This window comes from Theobroma umbraticum, unplaced genomic scaffold, assembly GCF_002168275.2.
Source record: "Theobroma umbraticum cultivar Fairchild unplaced genomic scaffold, ASM216827v3 scaffold_115.0, whole genome shotgun sequence".
NCBI lineage: Eukaryota > Viridiplantae > Streptophyta > Magnoliopsida > Malvales > Malvaceae > Theobroma > Theobroma umbraticum.
Window position 1 is genome coordinate 745,261 of NW_018397284.1, and position 20,182 is coordinate 765,442.

Consider the following 20,182-nt stretch of genomic DNA (forward strand, 5'->3'; position numbering starts at 1 on the left):
ACCATGCCATGTCATATATTCCCACCCTGCCGTGTCACATATTCCTTCCATGTCGTGTCATAAACTTTAAACACTGCAGTGTCATAACTGTGTCACTTATTTTCACCATGACATGTCACACATTCCCACCATGTTATGTCACACATTCCCACCATGCCGTTTCACAAACTCTAAACCTTACTATGACACAGCCATGTCACATATGGCTTACTATAGCACGACTATTTCGTATTTTAGATTCACATATTTTTCCTTTCGATTCACCACCGTATCAAGGATTTTTAGTTTCATATCGTTAATGAAGCTTTGGATTCATCATGACCGATTCCTCGTTCGGTTTTATATCACTCTTTTCGTGTTATTTGAATGAAATGTCCAAAATATCTAAAAAACCATATCTTGCAATATGATTTTGTTCTGCACAAGCTTCTAAAAAAAAAAAATATTTTACACAAAATTAAAGAGAATAAATTCTTTACAGATTTATTTTTCTCATTTTGCACATATATGAGAATGCGCGTCAATAAAAATATCTCATTAAAGGTATTTTTATCTCAAAATTTTTTTTAGTAAAATATAATTAAAATTATCTAAAGAGTTATTTCTAAAAACACCTTAAAAATTTTCCCCATTAAGTGCTTGAAATAACTTCCAGGACCTATGCAGCATGTCAGCATGCTACCTCTAGACCATAGTCCATTAAGAGCTACGTCTCCATGCAAGTTTTGCACTGTTATAGTCCTCTCTAAGCTGAATAATCCTTCCTGCATCTTTCTGGAAGATGGAAGCATCTAATTAATTGGATAGAGTTTAATTAATGACTAGTGTTCATAAGTTACATTCGTATTTGGCAGGTATCAATCAGATTGACATAAGTCAGACAAAGGGTGCAAAGCTAGAGCCATGTTAAGCACCCTCAACTCAGCAACTTCATCGTGTTCAAAAGTTACAGAGATCACGAAACGCATCCTTGGAGGCTTCACCTCCGTCAGACACCTCAAGCATGTTCACGCTGCGCTTTTCCGCTTTGGGCTTCACCAACACAACTATCTTCTCAACATGATCTTGAAAGCTACCTTTCATTTTGGTCAAACCAATTATGCTTGTCTTATCTTCAATCAAACTAAGCAACCCAACATTTATCTTTGGAACACAATGATTCAGGGCCTTGTTTCCATCGATTGCTTTCTCGAAGCATCGCAGTTTTATGCTTCTATGCGTAGCCAAGGCTTCTTGCCCAACAGTTTCACATTCCCTTTTGTTCTCAAGGCTTATGCCAGGCTTTTGCATTTGCAGTTGGGTATCAGAATCCATGCCCTTGTTGTCAAACTAGGCTTTGATTGTGATGTCTTTGTTAAGACCAGTTTGCTTTGTTTGTACGCAAAATGCGGATGTTTGGATCGCGCAATTAAGGTGTTTGATGATATTCCAGAGAAGAATGTCGTTTCTTGGACAGCCTTGATTAGTGGCTACATTGACGTTGGACGGTACAGAGAAGCGGTTAATATGTTTAGTAAGTCGTTAGAGATGGGTTTGAGGCCTGATAGTTTCAGCCTTGTTAGAGTTCTGGCAGCTTGTGCTCACTCAGGGGATTTGAATAGTGGAGAGTGGATTGATAGATCTATAACACAGTTTGGATTGAGCAGAGATGTGTTTGTCGCAACCTCTGTAGTGGATATGTATGCTAAGTGTGGAAATATGGAGAAGGCGCGCCTTGCCTTTGACGGGATGCCTGAGAAGGATATAGTTACTTGGAGCACTATGATTCAAGGTTATGCATCTAATGGACTCCCAAAAGAGGCACTAGACCTCTTCTTCCAAATGCAGAAAGAGAAATTGGCACCTGATTGTTATGTTATGGTCGGAGTTCTTTCTGCTTGTGCTAGATTAGGAGCTCTAGAATTAGGGGACTGGGCTAGCAAGTTAATGGACAGAGCTGAGTTTTTGTCTAACCCTGTACTAGGTACTGCATTAATTGATATGTTTGCAAAATGTGGGAGCATAGCTCAAGCTTTTGAAATCTTTAAGAGGATGAAGGAGAAAGATCTCGTAGTTTGGAATGCTGCAATATCTGGGCTTGCGATGAATGGACATGTTAAAGCTGCATTTGGTCTTTTTAGCCAAATGGAAAAATCAGGTATTCTACCTAATGGGAATACTTTCATTGGCTTGCTTTGTTGCTGTACTCATGTCGGTTTGGTTGATGATGGCCACCGGTATTTTGATAGCATGAGTCGTGTCTTTTCTTTGACTCCTACTATTGAGCATTATGGGTGCATGGTGGATCTTCTAGGCCGTGCAGGTTTATTAGGTGAAGCTCATCAGTTGATCAAAAATATGCCAATGGAGGCCAATTATATTGTTTGGGGAGCCTTGTTGGGTGGATGTAGACTGCACAAGGATACCCAGTTAGTGGAACATGTACTAAAGAAACTCATTGAGTTAGAACCATGGAATTCGGGAAATTATGTCCTCTTATCAAACATATATTCAGCAAGTCATAAATGGGATGATGCTGCAAAAATTAGGTCAATCATGAATGAGAGAGGAATACAAAAAGTACCGGGATACAGTTGGATTGAAGTAAATGGGTTTGTTCATGAATTCCTTGTGGGTGACAAATCTCATCCCTTGTCAGAAATGATATACACAAAACTTGGCGAATTGGCCAAGGAACTTAAAGCAGCTGGTTATGTTCCAACCACAGAATATGTGTTGTTTGACATAGAAGAGGAAGAAAAAGAGCATTTTCTTGGTTGCCATAGTGAGAAGCTGGCTATTGCATTTGGTTTAATCAGCACTGCTCCAACAGATGTAATTCGAGTTGTTAAAAACCTTCGTGTATGTGGTGATTGTCATGAGGCCATAAAGCTTATTTCAAGGGTTACAGGAAGAGAGATAATTGTTAGGGATAATAACAGATTTCATCATTTCATCGGTGGTTCATGCTCTTGTGGAGATTATTGGTGAAATCAAATATAAACAAATCACAGGTAAGTGATAAAAAAGCATGGACTTTGTCTGTTTTGCTATATTCTCATCTCATATTATTGCAAAATTGAATATCATTTATGTGGTATATTGGTGAGATGGAAATTCCAATGACCATCACAGTTATCTCTCTATTAAAATCGTAATTGCTTTATTCTTTTCTTAAGTTTTCCAATTGCATGACAGGTGTGTGCTGATTCTTCTCCATCAATACTGTTATACCAGTGTTGAAACTGGAAACTGATTAGCACATCATGTGTTTATGTCCATCCTCAGTTGAAGCATGGTTTATGAGCAGAATCCCTTTACGTCAAGAATGGAGGTTTCCCTTCTTTCTAAGATTGTGAAGAGCAGTAGCAGAAGATTCTTTTTGGTTTTAGAAGCTTTAGTGCAAAAGTTTGCAAGCTTATGTGCTGGAGCATTTTGGAAATGGAAGATTCTTTGGTTGATTTATACATGGTAAGAAATTGGCCAAACTCTATACTCCTTGCTACTGTTGATTGTGTTATGGATTCTACCTATACTACATTATTTGGTTCCATCATTGGACAATGGGTGGACAGCATGGTATAAATAAAGGCTTGCTTGAGATGTTTTCTTAATATTAAGATTTCAAATTTCAGTTTTCATGTAAATCCTTGTAATAAACTTCTTGTGCAGTAGTTAATCAAATGATTCCTTTGAGCACGAACAACATATATATAGGGATGCATAATCATCCAAATTTTCCAGGCGGTTAAATTTTGCTGAATTGTATGAGTAGTACTCTTTTCATGTTATTAATGGCATAACCTTGATTACTCCATGGCTACCTATACTGCAGCATGAGAAAAAGTCTCTTAATTTTCGGTTGAAGAAATTTCCCATATATATTGTTGTCAGTAAGTGCCACAACATAGCCTATATCTTTGATTGGTGAAATAATGTCATCAGTGATCATCTGCAGAAATCTTTTTTAAAGATGTAAAATTACATATTAATCTGAGAAGTGTATTTCATTAAGCCAGTTTGACTGGCTGCTAAGCAAAAAATTTAAACTGACAAAAAGATCAGCTACTCAGTTCTGTTGGCAGGTTCTCTAACTTTGGTTGGCAGCTCAGAAGCTCTCTATGATTTCTGGAGGTGCTGTGATGGCCTCATTGGTATTCTCAGCCATACAAGTTAACAAATCTGACAGCGGTCATCTTGCTAGTGATACTGACAAATCATCTTTGAGGCTGTTGTTGCTATTTCCACATTTTGTGGGACTATCTTAATTATAGATCATGTTGACTGCATAAACTGCTTTCTTGATAACTAATACGGGGAAGTGTAATATGCATTGTTAGACTTAAAAAGAAGGGTTGGAATTTGTTTCCCCCAATAATTCATCTTTAAATTGATTATCTATACCAAAAATTTAGTCTGAAGTGTCCTCTGTTTATCCTATTGTGGTCTGTCATTAAAAATCTGAAGGAAAAGAATTGTGAAAGATTAGGTATCATATGACAGGCACCCCTTGTTCTGTTCTTATGCTTTTTCTAACTGTTGGTTGATGTTGTTTTCTTTATTGCCTTCCAGGACTGGGCAGCGGTAACATCAGAAAGTATTCAGATTTACTGACAAAGATAAATTCTATCATCTCATTGATATAACCTGCCAGCTAGTTGTGCTTGTTGTTATTGGCATCATTGTTTAATTTTTTTGGAGCAACATTGGCTTCATACCAGCTTTATATCACTCAACACATCTGCTATGACCTCACCAAGGTGGATAATTTTATTTGGTTGGCTGGACTATTGGCTTTTTATGCATATGTATGCCATTTATACCGTCATTAGGTGAAAGCAGCCTGAGGAGGACAAAGGAATTTCACCAATTGATACAAAAGAGACCATATCTCCTATGGCAAGAGCAAAGTTTTTCATGATGTGCAAAATTCAGCATTATTAAGAAACTCTGCGTAGTAATTAAATGTCTTCGAACTTCATTATTTTGATGCATGAAGAGTGTGTTTAAAAGCAAGAGCATAGTGCTTCCTGCAGTTGGTTTGGCATTGTTGTAATTCACAGTCTCAGGTGACTATCTAGCGATTCTCTTTGATTCAACTCCTGAAGTGTCATTCTGGCCAAAAAATAAAAACAATCTCCTCTAGTTACAAATAAAAACCATGCGTGATTTATTTAATTGGGATTCTTTCTGATAGTTATTGTTGGCCTGACCTGAAATGTTGTGTTTTAGGTTGTGAAAATGGGAAGAGGTTGACAATCATAATGCATTCAAATCCAAAGTTGGTCATCTTTCAAGTTTGCCAGAGAAATTTACTTCATTTCTGAACAATCTTTAGATTAAGCTTTTGGTCCTCTGGTGTATCTTAAGAACAATCTTTGGATTTAGCTTATAATCCTCCATGTGACAACTCAATGCTTTTTGAATCTTTGATGATGGCAGCCTTGGAACTGGAAGCAGAGGCGTCCCTTCATGTGTTATGGGAGATGCATGCAGCCATGCAGGACAGGCATCTCAATTAGAAAAAGCTGCAATAGTTGTTACCTTGTCTTGCAACTTGTCAAGAACATATTCCTACACTTACAAAACGGCTATAATCTTTCTGGTAATAAGGAGTCACTTGTTCATTATAAAAGTAGCACATCCTGGTCCTGATCACTATCAGTTGGTTGCTTCTTATAAAGAATTCTTTAGAACAGGTCAATGGGAAGTATTGATTGCGCTTTGCATATTTGGCATACACCTTTCTCATGTAGTAGACCTGCCTGCTGATTTGGGTTGTCTCAGTATCTTTGTATTATATAGGAGGGAGGGCCTCTTTTTTACTTTGAGAAGCTGCATCATTAGTTCTATGTTTGTAGATGATTTGAAAATGCATAATTAAGCCAAAATAGCTTAGAGAAAGGTCTTTAGGATTGATTACTGTGTGTAATTTCATTACTCTAAATATAATCTATCTACAGTGTGCGCTATGGCAGGAAGGTGAGTTTATGTAGATAATGTGTACTTTCCTCTTACTTTGAGATTGTAACTTAAGCAATGCAAGGGAAGTGGTATTTCCCATGGTTGTAACTGATTTGTTACTTTTCCCAACATGAATAAAGTTAGGATAAGTTTCCAATGTATAATAACTGTTCATGTTTTGAACATAAGGCTTAACATCATCTCATTTTAGTAGTTTTGAGATTTTACTACTAAAAAATCTGGAATATGTTGAATTGGGGAACATGCATATTTAGTTATAGAATTATAGTATGTTACGATTCACATCTCTAATTTTTAGTATATTTTTATTTTGTTTAAGAATATATAAACTAATTATGTTTTTACTAAGCAAAATAAGTTGTTTATGTATGAGAATAGAGTCATGCAAAATTAATAAGTTTTGATATTATTGATTCTCTCTCATTGGTAGGAGTATGGTTTTAATCTAATCCAATAACAGATTTTAAAATAAATATTTGTTATTTCATATGTATTAAGCAAGATCTGCTAGTAATGCCTAATAATATATGTAGCACATCTTATGTTTATAATTATCGAACTTTATCCAAAACATTTGGGCAACTTTCTTTTTACATATAAAATAGATTATGCTTTTTTTCAAGTATTTATAAGTTTGATAATAATTTTTAATCTATATTTTTATAAAATAGTAAAGAAATGTCAATTTTAATATAATCATTAATTTTTTTACTTGTTTTTTCTTTATAAAAAAAATAAAAATACCAATTAACAACAGGAAAAAACAAGTAACAAATAATGAAAAAAACAAATATCATATATAATTAAAAAAAAACAAAAAATATATATAATTAAAAGAAATAAATGATTTCGTTTTACATATAGACTCCGTTTCGTAATATGTCACATCTCGTTTCTGAAGACATAATTGGTGTAGAGGTGTGGACGATTATAGCTTGTTTGACCCAAACAAGGTTATAATCATCAAATTTTCCATTATCATCACATATCAAACATTATCATTTATTTCAATTTTTATGCATACGTAAGTACTACCACATCGTTATGGAATTTACCATCATAACATGCGCATAAGCTTTCATTTAAGCAAATAATTCATAATCGATTATGGGTCCATATACCCATCTATATAACATTCGTTTACACACTAGTGATGCTCGCGTAGGCCCTTAAGCTATCATTTTCAATTTACACATACACATATATACCATTAATATCAAGTATAATGTCATACCATGACTACATTATCACAACAATACCTAATAACATCCTAACATAAATAATAAAGATGGACTCGTCAGTAAAAAGTGACTTGACTGATCTTGAGGGTAGATCACCTGTAAAAAAAGAACAGGATATTATTTCTGTGACAAGGTAGATAGCTAATCAATGATCTAAAAGAAAAAAAAAAAACATGTGAGTCATAAAAACTCTACGAGTGAAGACGAAAAGAGAACAAGCCAAAAGGAAGAGTTTGCACACAAATCATATCTTTAACACAAACGTAAATTTTGAGGTAGACACACTTTCTTATCAAATCCTTGCAAAACTGAATTGCCATAAACCAATTAATTTTATTATTGAAATCAATGTTTCATAAGCATATAACTTGCAAGGAAAGGCTAAACATTTATACAAAACTTTAGGAAAATGAAGAAAGTTGTATTATACTTTTAGCATCAAATCCTCTTTAAAGGATAACGATACTTAATTGCTAAAACCATGGTGGATGTTCTACTGCCAATTCACACATATTGCTAAAACTACTTTTCTAGTCAGCTCATATATTCAAGGTTCTGACTAGAGTTCAGCCATATAAAATCATGCAATCAATTATTCAAAATATAGAACTCAACTCAAGATTTGGAACTTATTTTGTTTATCAACTTACCATACTCAACTTATAACTTAGATTCTAATCCATCAATCAATCCTTTATTTCCAAACATAACAAAAAATCACAAGAGATACATAAATCAATGACAATGAGAATATGCAGTCTACATGTATGCTCTGAATGAATGTGACCTTGACCCATGTTTGGGATTAAAAATTGGTTTGCATCCAATAGTCTTACTACACTCATGTGAAGACATCAATATTTTCACTTTGTGTTTTACACTATGGGATTAGAAAATGAGTTTACAATGTTTAAAAGTGGCAAAACAGCTATAGGTTGCACCATTTTAATATTCAACCTAATTATTGATAAGTTATTCAAAGGCTAGGTAATTAAGCACAATGCATATTCTGATTTGTACTATTATTAGCTAAATTAGGACAAAGTAATTGAATTAGTTTGAAATGGACTCCTAGGGGGTACCTTCTTGTCACTACATATCTTAAGTTCCTTCAATTTATTATGACATTAATCAATGTAGATTTATAAATTAGATTATTAATAATATTTGTAAGGGGAAACCTGTGATAATGCAATTATAGTTGTTGTCAATGATTTATCCTACATATCTCTTCCACATATAATTTCTACTAGAGTTTGCAAGAGGGAAAGTTAATAGTCATAGTATTAGTAGGATAGAACATTATCTCTCTCTCTCTCTCTCTTTCTCTCTCTCTCTTTCTTTTTGATAATTGGAATAGAACATTATCAATAGTATCATTATAAGCATACCTTCAAGTTGACAATGTCAAATAGGCTTTCATGTCATGAACAGAAACATATTGACCTGAAAAATGTCAGAGATATAAATTACATAATTTTGGAAAAGATTATACCCTTATTAAAAAGAGAAAATTGCGAGAGATAACCTTCCTCATAAGCTCAATTTAAAAATATCATTTTTTATAATTTTAACTATTTTTAGCCAATTTTTGGCATGACTTGACAACAATGCCCTTTAAACAATTTCAGACATATTAAAATGGTTTCGATTTTCTCTATCCCTCCATCTAGATAAAAATTTCAAAATTAAATCTCAATTTCTCTTTTTGGTCAAATATTGTCTATCTCATCATCCAAAGAGTAGAGATAACATCAAGCTCTTTCTTATTTTGCTTTATTTTTCTGGATGGTGGATCTTAGGGTTCTTAAGGGCGATGAATAACAATTTTGCTCTTTTATGATGATTGCAAGTAGCATGATGAATGTAGTAACTAGATGCTTTCTAGTGATGAAATGTTTCAAAACATGTGCTGCGATAGAGATGCTTGTATTGATGAGTTGGATCAGATTGGTTAAGATGATGGGTTCAAGGAGAAGGAACAACTAAAGCATGTTTTATGGGTTTTATGGTGGTTCACAGTTTTGTTGTGTTTGAGATTGGATAATTGTTAAACATGTTTACTAGGGATTTTGATTCTTTTTATAAGATTTTGAGTTGAAATTGTTTACGGAATATTTTGTAAAAGAAGTATATTTTGTTTTTGCATAAGAGGAGTGAGTAAGGTTCTCTTGATAGGAATATATTTTGTCTTACTTTGGAGGGTTATGGGGTATTGTAACCTATTTTTTATGAAATGCACAATTTCATGGCTTAGCAAAAAAAAAAAGTATGTGTTTTAGATTCTTGAGTTTATTGGTTTATTCATAGAACCTCAAAGTTGAGAAGTTGAAATTGATTAATCTAGTTTTTAAGTATTACGAGACTAGTTTTTAGACATTATGTAACTTAATTATTACGTGACTGATTTTTAGACATTATGTGATTGGTTTTAGGCATTGCGTGACTGAGTTTTAGGTATTATGTGACTAATTTTTAAGCAATGCCTAAGTCACACAATGCCTTACTAACTAGTCACACAATGCTTATTAACTAGTCATGCAATGCCTAAAAATTAGTCACGTAGTGCTTAAAAACTAGTCATGCAATACCCAAAGTCAGTCATGTAATGTCCAAAGTTAGTCACGCAATCCTATAAACCAGTCACACAATGCCAAAAATCGATTAGGCAATACCTAAAAACCACTAAAACTACTGAATTTCATTTAATAAGATCAATAGCTTCAAATGATGCATTAAATTCTATTTAACAACATAGTTATGCCTACTTCACAAAGAATGCTCAAAATGTTCAAAAGTTTTTCTTTATATATCAAAAATCACTCCAAAATGTTTAAAAATCCTCAAAATGCTCAAACGTTTTCTTAGTGTATCAAAAACTAATTCAAAATACTCAAAATGCTTAAACATTTTTCTTTCTGATAAGGAATACTCTAGAGATGAATGGTCTAATGAGGAAAGCTCAAAGAATTTGAGTTGGTTTGAGGCACAGACCTAAACATATTTGACCAATTAATAGGTTTTGGGTTGAGGCATGGAGCCAAACAAATAGGTCAGTTTCATTAAGGGTAATTTTGTTCAAATTTTAATTCTCTTCGCTAAAAATAGTTAACATTGTAAGGAAGCCTATTGTTAGAAATGCTTACACATGGGGCCATTTAAAAAAAGAACCCTATTAAAAGTGTTTACCTTTTTTTATTAGAGAATGTTCATAATTGATATTTAACTAAAATATGCATAGCTGTTGTTGGTTTTAGAAAAATTATACTCTTATTAGAAAGTGTAAACATATAAAAATTGATATTGAACTGAAATATCCATAGTCTGCATATACATTTAATTTGAAACAGAATAAACATAAACAATAATCCACGGAGTCATAAAATGCATGATATACAATTAACACTTGAGCATTCTTACGGAGCATGGTTTAATAAATAGTTCGACCAAAGAACTAGTCACATTTGTTGACTTGTTGCATCAAGATGATAAAATCATAAAAAAGATAAAATTTTTTAAACAAAATAGATAAATGAAATCTAATGAGTAAATAACTTAATCCATCTAACTAATTAATATACTTATCATATTAATGAATTAAACAAATGAGAGAACTTATTCTTACTCTTTTTTCTAGACATGTAGTCTAATATGAAGATTTGTGAGGAAGAACAATATTGGTGGTTCATTCTAAAGAAAATTTGTATCAAAATTTGAATGACAAAGCAATCAAAATGACAAGTTTTCTCATGAAAACACAAACAATAAGGTAACATCCAAACAATTGATTCCACTTTAACCAAAGAAAGCATCTCTAAGTCGGTTATTCCATGAATTTAGGCAATAAAAAATTTACGATCTCTATGAAGGTCCCAAGTCTCTCTCAATAGATCAGAGTATCTCCATTCTTTAACTATAGCAAATTTTGTAATAAGTTATACCTTTGCGTTGTTTCTTGAGTAGTCAACTATCTTGACCACCCATTTAAGGCAATTTATATATTATTACTAAAATGGAATATGCACAGCTAACATTTCTTAAATTTAGATCTCTGAGAGAGAAATCAAACAAATAGAACAAGCAGTGAAGAATCACCAACCCTTTGCAAAACCAAAAACAAGATATAAGAACAAGGTATAGTGGTACAGTCAATATCTTGTGGCATCTTTTTTGATGACTTAAGTGTTAATTGTGTAGTCTAAAGGTTGTTTTGTAACATTTATATAGAACAAAAATGTCTATCTAAAAACTCAGTAAAATGTTCCTATAAAAGGAATTCATACAAAGTTTGGATTTCCATTGGACGAGTTCATAGCAATCATTTTGAAAGTTGAAATATGCTAACCACGTAGGTTTCTTTTCTCTTTGTTTGTTGAAGAAAGGATTTTATCATCAGGGAGAAGGAAGCTGTTTGAGATCCTCACTAATCTAAGGATGACTGAAAGCACATATCCTATTAATATTTGCACTAGCAAGGAAAATGCATACATTCAAACCAAAAAAAGGTGCATGAATTTAAGCAAATTACATGCACTGACAGAAAGTAAGATACATATTGTTTCTATGGGGCATAAAGCATAAGCAATAGGTGTCCCACCATAATTGAAAAGTTCTAATATTTTCCTCTAAGAGAAAACATCAAATATTTAAATTTAAACAACATGAGATAACATCTCTTAGCTTGAAAAAAAATTATTATAATAGATAGAAACTAAAGTATAAAACATAAAACATAGGTTTTAGTGAGAATGTAAGAATATCAACACTTTCTAGCTTGACGAATATATTAAGTCCAAGATAAAAGAAAATCTGTCACTCATTTGTGAAGGTAGATGTAGTTACAAAATTTCTAAATTAAAAGCTTGCTTGCCATATACAAACTTATGGAGATTCTCAAGAACCACAAAATTTCCATTGTCATTCATGCAAGAAATATGTAACATATTTTGCATGAAATGTTGTCATCCAGAAACCTAGATAATATTGTGCAACAAGTTTCTATTTATGCATCAAGTGAGCTGATTGTCAAGGAACTCAAGGAGGACACCTTTACATTAAGAACAATTTGGTTGACAAAAGTAATACCAAATAATTCCGATCACAAGCAAAAGAATACTAGATATGGAGCCTTAGGCATTATTTTTTACCAAAATAAATTTTCATAACTAAATATTATAGCATATATAATCCCACATAGATGCGCCATTCCAACAAAAGCAATCTAGTACATAGGAAAAGAAATTTTGCTACATTCGGAGGCAGACCATTGCTGTCTTTGTGAAGTTTAATTTTCGCATCCTAGCCTATCACAAGAAAGATTATATCAAAGTTAGACATCTATTTTTTGATTTACAACAAAGACGAGGCTTATGAAAAACTTAGATCTCCACGACTCAAATGTAATTGTCAGCTCAAACCAAACCTTGGATTCCATCATTTGTAACAGATAAAGCAGTAACTTTTACTTGCATACAAATAACAGGAACCATCCCTAACATCCACACTCCACATAATTATTGTTTTTTCAAACCCGATATGCCCTCGAATGTAACAAATTGTCCTGCAAGTGATCACCTTTTTAAGTTAATTATCATCCCTATAATTAGCATTGCATCTATTTGTACCAAATATGCAATTAGATTCTCAATGAAAAGAAAAGAAAAAAACAAATTTGATTTCTAGTATAGGCAGGGGCAGAGCTGGCCAATTTCTGTTACGTAGGTTAAAGGTGAAAAGAAATAAGGGTCAAAAACTTTAAAATTAATATGTTGGATTTAACCAACAATCAATGATTTATAATATACAATAATTTTATATAACAAGTAAATAGAAAAGAAAGACTCATAAAAACTTTTTAGAAAAAGTTGTGCTCAATGATATTTCCTGAATTTTAATTCATTAATTATTAACTCTTATTTTTATAATTTTTATTATTGAAAAGATTCACTTTATAGTAGTAAAAACTGAAACAGCAACAACTAGACAAATTAATTTATCAAGCAGGATTAATTAAAAAAATGATATATTGATGACATTTTAAGTAATAGTCAACAGTGTAAAACAATAACTTATATTTGAAAATTACATAACAATTTTTTATTTTTTAAAGATCAAAATTATACAAATAAAATACATATAACAGAAAAGAGAAGAACATAACAAATAAAAGATAAAACTTACATAACAAAAAAGAAAAAAAGAAAAACATGATTAATGGTTCGTAAAAATTTAGAAAAGAAAATCTATGGAAACTATGAAAATATGAACAAATAGAATAAAACTAAAACAATAAACAAATAACAATAACAATAATGAAAAGAAGAAGAGAAAAGAAAAGATATATAATAAATAAATAATTGTTTTATATTAATTATTAAATAAAAAATTATTTTAAAAAATATTAAATACATATAATAAAAGATTTTAATGTTTATCCAAACATTCAATGTTATTAACAAAATCCCATATTTATTTTGATCATTCCAAATTCAATTGAATCAAGCCTTGATCCTTTTTGTTAAATTTAATCCTTAGAGAAACGATAGACCCAAAGATAACCCATTTCTCTCAACGTAACAAAAATTCTCAAACTACTTCCAAAACCATATCTCCCAAAAGGAAAGCCCATTCAAAGAGGAATAGCAATGAAGGGGTCGTTCGGGAAAGGAAGTGAAATTAGGAGCAAGGACGGGAGAGGAGAAGAGGGTTTGGTTTGGGATGAAAACGACGTCGTAAAGGAAAGTGTCACTGGCGGTGCATTAAAAAGAATGAATATTTATGTTGGTGAGGCAATCAATACAACTAGAATGTCTTTCTCCAAGAAAGAAGCACAATATTACTGGATGACATCTGTGTAAAGGTATCAATAACTTCATGGGTTGCCAATCTAATATAAACTATCATTAAGTATAATCATAAGTTGCCAATCGAATATTTCTAACTTAGCTTTAGTGATAGATGCTAAGGCCCTGGATTTGTGTTTATAAATTGAAACTAAAACCCATGCACAAAACGCAAACATTCTTTTAAATCTTAACAAAAAATTCATTTATCTCTAATAAGTGACAAAAAAATAGAGGCCTCAGTAGCAGCATCCAAATGCTAGTTAAAAAATAAAAGGGGAAAACAAATATTATAACCTTCATACAAAATTAACCAAAAAGCAAAGCTATTTGAATTAAACAGTATAATAAAACATGGATTTAATTTATAAGGGACCAATAACCTTGAATTTTCAGCTATATATTCTATTCTAAAAAGATGATGAAAATAATTAATCTGATGATTTATGTTCACATATTACCCTAATAAGATTTTTATGTTTGTTCATTGGTTGTTGGTTTATTTAGGTGTAAATGTTTAGAAGGAAACACCAAAGAGAATAACATAAACCTCTTTCTATTTTCGTTTTGTCAAATATTTTAGGAATTGTATATGCTTATTCAAAAAAATGCTGTCTTTAAAATTATAGCTTGTTAGTTATTCACAATATATTAAAATCTAACCTAGGCATTTTGTTTGAGGTTTTAGTGATAAGATTTTAAGAAACAAAAATTCATTCATATTTGGCATTTTCGAAAGTTTAAGTATTTTGTTTTTGAGATTTGAAAAGTTAATTTAAGTTAAATAAATTCATGACAAGTATAAATGATTATAATTCCTCAATATCATTTTATTGGTCTCATTTAAATTTTACGAAATTTTGTATAAAAACTTTAATTTTAATGTACTTTATATTCAAATTAAATTTTTTATGATAGAATCCATGCTTTTTAATGTCAAAAAATAAAAGAGAAGTTCTGAAAAATAAACTTGAAATATATAAAAAATATTATTTCTGCTCTTTGGTCCAAAGTACACCTATTTCAGCACCAAGTTTCTCCTTGCCTTTCTTACATGCATCAGTAGGTTACTTCTCAGCACGTTTGGCTCGAGAAATGAAATAAAATAGAATGCAATATTTATTCTATGAGAATAAAATAACGAAAGAATAAAATAGAATTATTATTATATAGTTTGGTTTATGCAATAGGATAAGGTAAAAATTGCTATTATGATTTATTGTAATGTTTGGTTAGTAGGAATAGCTTTGGAATAATCAAAGAATAAATAATAAAATGACAGTATTACCTTATTATAATAAAATTTATTTTCATCAAAAATAAAAATAAATTCTATTTTCATTAAACATCAATAATTTGTTATTAAATTACTAATATAATTTATTAATATTTTTAATTTATTATTAAATCAGTAATATAATTTTTATATCAATTATTTGAATCATTTTTCTTTATTTGTATTTTTTATTTTTTAATCTTTTAAGTTCTATTTCCATTGAACATTCATAATTTATTATTAAATTATTAATATAAAATTTTATTTTAATTTTTTTCTTTTTTATTTCATTTTCTTCATTTGTTTCCTTTTGTCAAATGACAATCAAACCAAACAGTCATGGCTAGACTCACACTTGACAAATCATATTATGATATTTGTCAATATGGCACCAAAATGAATGAATTACTTTCTGATGAAGGACAAAAGTTCTTTCCTACTTCTGATGAGGTTTGTGAGAGTTTTTGATAAAATGGGTTTTGAAAGAAAACCTCCTAAGAGGCATCTATGCTTATGGGTTTGAGATGCCATAAGCAATTCAACAGATTGAGAAAATCATTCATGCCTTTGGTGATTATTTTGGAATAAAATAATATTTATGTGTTCGTGGGAGGATCATCAGATCCTTGTTGGTGGTATTCATGTCGATGTTGGTATTCCTAGTCGTGTTTTTTACCATACTTTTGGCTAGATCGATGCTCCAAAAACGTTTACCATTTCTCCAATGGTTAGAGATGGAGGACTTGGCGATGTTGACGGTGGCTGTGGAGGAGGATGACGGGATGAAGCTTTTTCAGAGAGAAGGGGTGAAAGACTACAGGTGGAGTTAGCCAATTTTTGATGGGAGGGTTAAAGATAAAAAAAACAAAGTTTAAAACTTTTAAAAATTAATATTCTAAATTTAACCAACAATTAAAAGATTGATAATAGAAAATAATTTTAGATAACAAGAAAATCAAGAAAAGAAAAGACTTACAATAATCTTTTAAGAAAGTTGTGCTCGATTATATTTTCTATATTAGAATTCATCAATTATTAATTTGTACTGAAAAACATCAATTTCTTTAATATTGAGTATTAGATGTTTTGATTCAAATTGCTCTTATTCATGAGTTGAGGTTGGTGGTTTAAATGTAAGAGAATAATTTAAACAATCCGCATCTTTTCTTTCAAAGAATTGGTCAATTGTTTTTAACTTACTCATACTTTAATCAAATTAAAAAAAAATTAATACAATCAATATCTAATACTTTTATTGAAACTTATAATACTAAATTTAAAGCTATAATGTACAAAATATAAATAGTTAAATACGATATACAAAATTAATAACTTCTTTTTATATAATTAAGATTGTTTAAAAACTATATATTCAAGATAATTTCTTTTCAACTAAATATAAAATGTAAAACACACAAAAATATATACTTAAGTTTAATTTTCTTTTACAAAATTAGGATTATTAAAAAAATATACATTGATGAAATTTTAAGTAACAATGCAACATTACAAGTTATTTTGAGAACTACATAAAAATTTATTAATTTTAAAGATTAAAATCATATAAAATAAAATCTACATAGCAGAAAAAAGAACAACATGGCAAGTAGAATACAGATACAATTGTCAGTTAAAATTCCACTACGCAAGTATACGTATCGAATAGATAATATATTAGCAAGTAGAATATCGATCCCATAGAGAATTGATCTAAAATTTTACTAAGAACTAAAATTAGAACAAATTAATCTTATCTAAACACTCAAAATTAATTGATTAACTAAAACTAATTAACTAAAATTTAAACTAATAGGAAAAATCAAAATAATAATAACTTGAGTCAATATCAAATCAAACAAGCCTAGGATTACAATATTCCTCATACTTCATCTAAATCTTACCTCTCTTTCTTAACTTATTTCAATGGTTTGAATTGCTAACATAGAATCCTACATTATTTATAAGGGTCTCTCGACCCATCTTATAAAAATATTTATTTTAACCAAAATACTATATTCCTATGTGGATTGAAATTAAAATAGATTCATTAAGTTTAAGCTCTAATCTGGCTACATATGACGTATCGGTATATCCCTATTTTATACACGAATCAAGTAATATGATCATATGCTATCCCAATTTTAGTCTACACTAAATTCCCTTTTCCAAGTTGTTTAGGTTCCTAAATCAATTTAACTGGTGGCCGAGCAATTAAAAACATTAAGAATAAATTGGAATAAACAATTCAAATCCCATTGAAAACAAGCAAGAAAGAGTTTAAAAATTTAGATTACATGCGAGTTCAATTGTAATCTTAGAAAAATAAATTAGCTCATAATATCTAATAAAGACAATATCTAAAGAAATTTAGTCATGAATCCAAGTCAAAAAAAATAAGAAAAACACAAAAGTAAGAGAGAAAACTAATAGTTAAAGTTTTGTGATCTTGATTCTGCCTCCAACTGTCTTGTTTTCTTGTTTTGTTCTTGGTTTCATATCTCCAGAATAGTTGCTTGCTACCTCCTCTTTAGAATCTTTGAAAAAAATCCCTTAAATAGGCTCCAAATAACCTAATTTCTAAAATCTCATCAACTTTGTTTATTTTTGAAAAATCGACCAGCACTGTGGCGCTACTTCTCCAGCGTTGCAGTGCTGAGCTCTCTGAAAATTTGTATATGTTCTGCCTTTCATCAACGCTGTAGCCTTGTTCTCCTAGCGCTGTGATAGTCTATCAACTTCAAATGTAAGTTTCATCCTGATATGATCCGAATTGGGAAAAGTGGTAAACATATCAGTTTTATCCATATCTCTTAACTTTCCAATGGATTAAGAATCATATTAATTGGACTTCTGGATTGAAAGATATGCTCCAAATACGGCATCATGTTCAGTCCATGCATACTTCTGCAGTGCTCCGACTTTGACAAATACTTTGATCATGATACAGTTGGAACTGGGTAAATTGGTAAACATAAACATTCTAGTCCTTCTTCTTATAATTCTATTGGTCTAAGAATCACCTCATTTGGAGTTTTGTGGATAGAGATATGGTCAAAATACCAAAACATATATGAATAATGCCATCATCATACTAGCATGATTTTCAGCGAATGAGCCTTTTTCATCAATTTCCTACAAAAGCCATAAGAGAAATTAGTAATAACTACTCTTAAAGTAATTTAAAAGAAAACAACATAAAATTTAACTAAAATAACTTAAATTAATCACTTAACGAGTAATCAAACTTAAACTAGAGTTATCAACCATATATAAAATAATAAAAAAAGTAAAAAAAAAAAAGAACATGGTTGATGGTTAGTAGAAATTTGGGAAAGAAAATCTATAAAAACTTAGAACATATGAGCAATAGAATAAAATTGAAAAGAATAAACAAATATAAATAAAAATAATAATACAAATTGAAAGAAAAAACAAAACAACAATTTCAAAGTTGAGTGAGATATGGGGATCATTTTGTTATTCTTCATTTGTATTAATTATGAAATAAAAAATTATTTTAAGGGGGTGATTAAGTAAATATATAAAAATTTTATATAATATAAAAAAATTTAAAAAATTCTGGAGGCTTCGCCCCTGTGAAAGACAGATAAAGAAGAAAAAGAAAGAAAATGAAAAAGAAAAAACTCTTTTACAGGTTATAATTTTTTAAAATAAATAAGGATATTTTTACCTAAACTATTTTAAACTTTTTTCTCCAGAGGTCGGAATAATTATTATCATGGGGAGGTGCTAATATGTATTCCATGATTATAAGGAATAGTCGATCTTGAGGAATGGCTATTCACCACTCAAAAAACGTAACTATCATCTTGTTGCCATACACATCTTATAATATATATTATTTATTTAATTACATTGAAAAGAATTTTATAAGTCTTAGTTTTGTGTAATGCATCTTTATAAGTTTTTCCATTTGTTAATATATGTTTCTACATATGATTACTTACCATTCTTGTGATTAAGTTGTTAAACATAGTGCAAATTCAAAAAAGGTAATTTATTCTCCTTGCAACAAAAAGAAGAAAAGAAAGAAAGAGTGCGAACATTTGAAAGGAGATGCTTCTCTTTGATGATAATTCATTCATTGCTTGTTGGTTGGGAAATGCTTTAGAGCAACGATAGAAGGAGAAGAAAGTAAAAGGATTTAGATTGAGTTTTACTCTCCAAATTAAGAAATCCAAAAAGCAAATTCGCAGCTCAACGCAACTAGATAATGCTGCAAGTTTGTACAATTAGAGAATAAAGTAATCCTTATTTACTTTTTCTTTTAATCCATTGCTTGTTTTGGATGTAAATGTTTCTGAGAAAAGATAAATATAAAATAAAGTAAAATTCTTTCCTTCAAGGTGATCCATCCTTTTAGAAATTGTATTATGTGATAGATGTTAAGTAAAATTTGAATATACTTAACTTAGTATATACTGATGTTAAGGAAAGGACTATATATTATCATTATTTTGTCCATTTCCAAAAACTTTAAAAATACTACTTTAAGCATATTAGAATATAAAAAAAAGAATTTTAAATAATAAAAAAAAATATAAATGCTTTTAAGCCATTACTTACATTACTTTATGTAAAAATTAGAAAAAAACATTTATTAAAATTTATTTTTATGAGTATTACTTTACTACTTAGAAAAAAGAAAATAAAAAAAAAAGCCTAAGTAAGTAAGAGTCATTAGTATTAATATTTAATGGTGTCAGTGTTCCAAAGTTTGGATTGTTAACAAACACAAGAAAAGAATAAAGAGAAAGAAAAAAGAATAACAAGTGTTTTTCTTTGGTTATAAATATTGATCAATAGCCTAATCTTTCTTTCTACGTCTTTCCTTACTT

The 20,182-nt window shown here is 30.4% G+C and overlaps 1 protein-coding gene across 5 annotated transcripts; it reads left to right on the forward strand.

Moving 5' to 3' along the window:
- The first annotated feature begins 701 nt into the window (after window positions 1-701).
- On the forward strand, window positions 702-5,779 carry LOC110428465 (Pentatricopeptide repeat (PPR) superfamily protein). 5 transcript variants are annotated; one of them, XR_002446454.1, is made up of 4 exons: window positions 702-2,993; window positions 3,178-3,450; window positions 4,053-5,048; window positions 5,212-5,779. XR_002446454.1 is itself a non-coding variant. In XM_021444297.1 (2 exons), the coding sequence occupies exon 1, from the start codon at window positions 904-906 to the stop codon at window positions 2,968-2,970; it is 2,067 nt and encodes a 688-aa protein (XP_021299972.1). In that variant the 5' UTR covers window positions 702-903; the 3' UTR covers window positions 2,971-2,993; window positions 3,178-5,779. The 5 variants fall into 5 exon arrangements, 1 of the variants encoding a protein (XP_021299972.1); XR_002446455.1 differs by having other exon boundaries at window positions 4,552-5,048; XR_002446453.1 differs by having other exon boundaries at window positions 3,178-5,048.
- Window positions 5,780-20,182: the final 14,403 nt, after the last annotated feature.

Coding starts and splice junctions, on each gene's coding strand:
- LOC110428465 (XM_021444297.1), top strand. CDS start 904: ATGTTAAGCACCCTCAACTCAGCAACTTCATCGTGTTCAAAAGTTACA.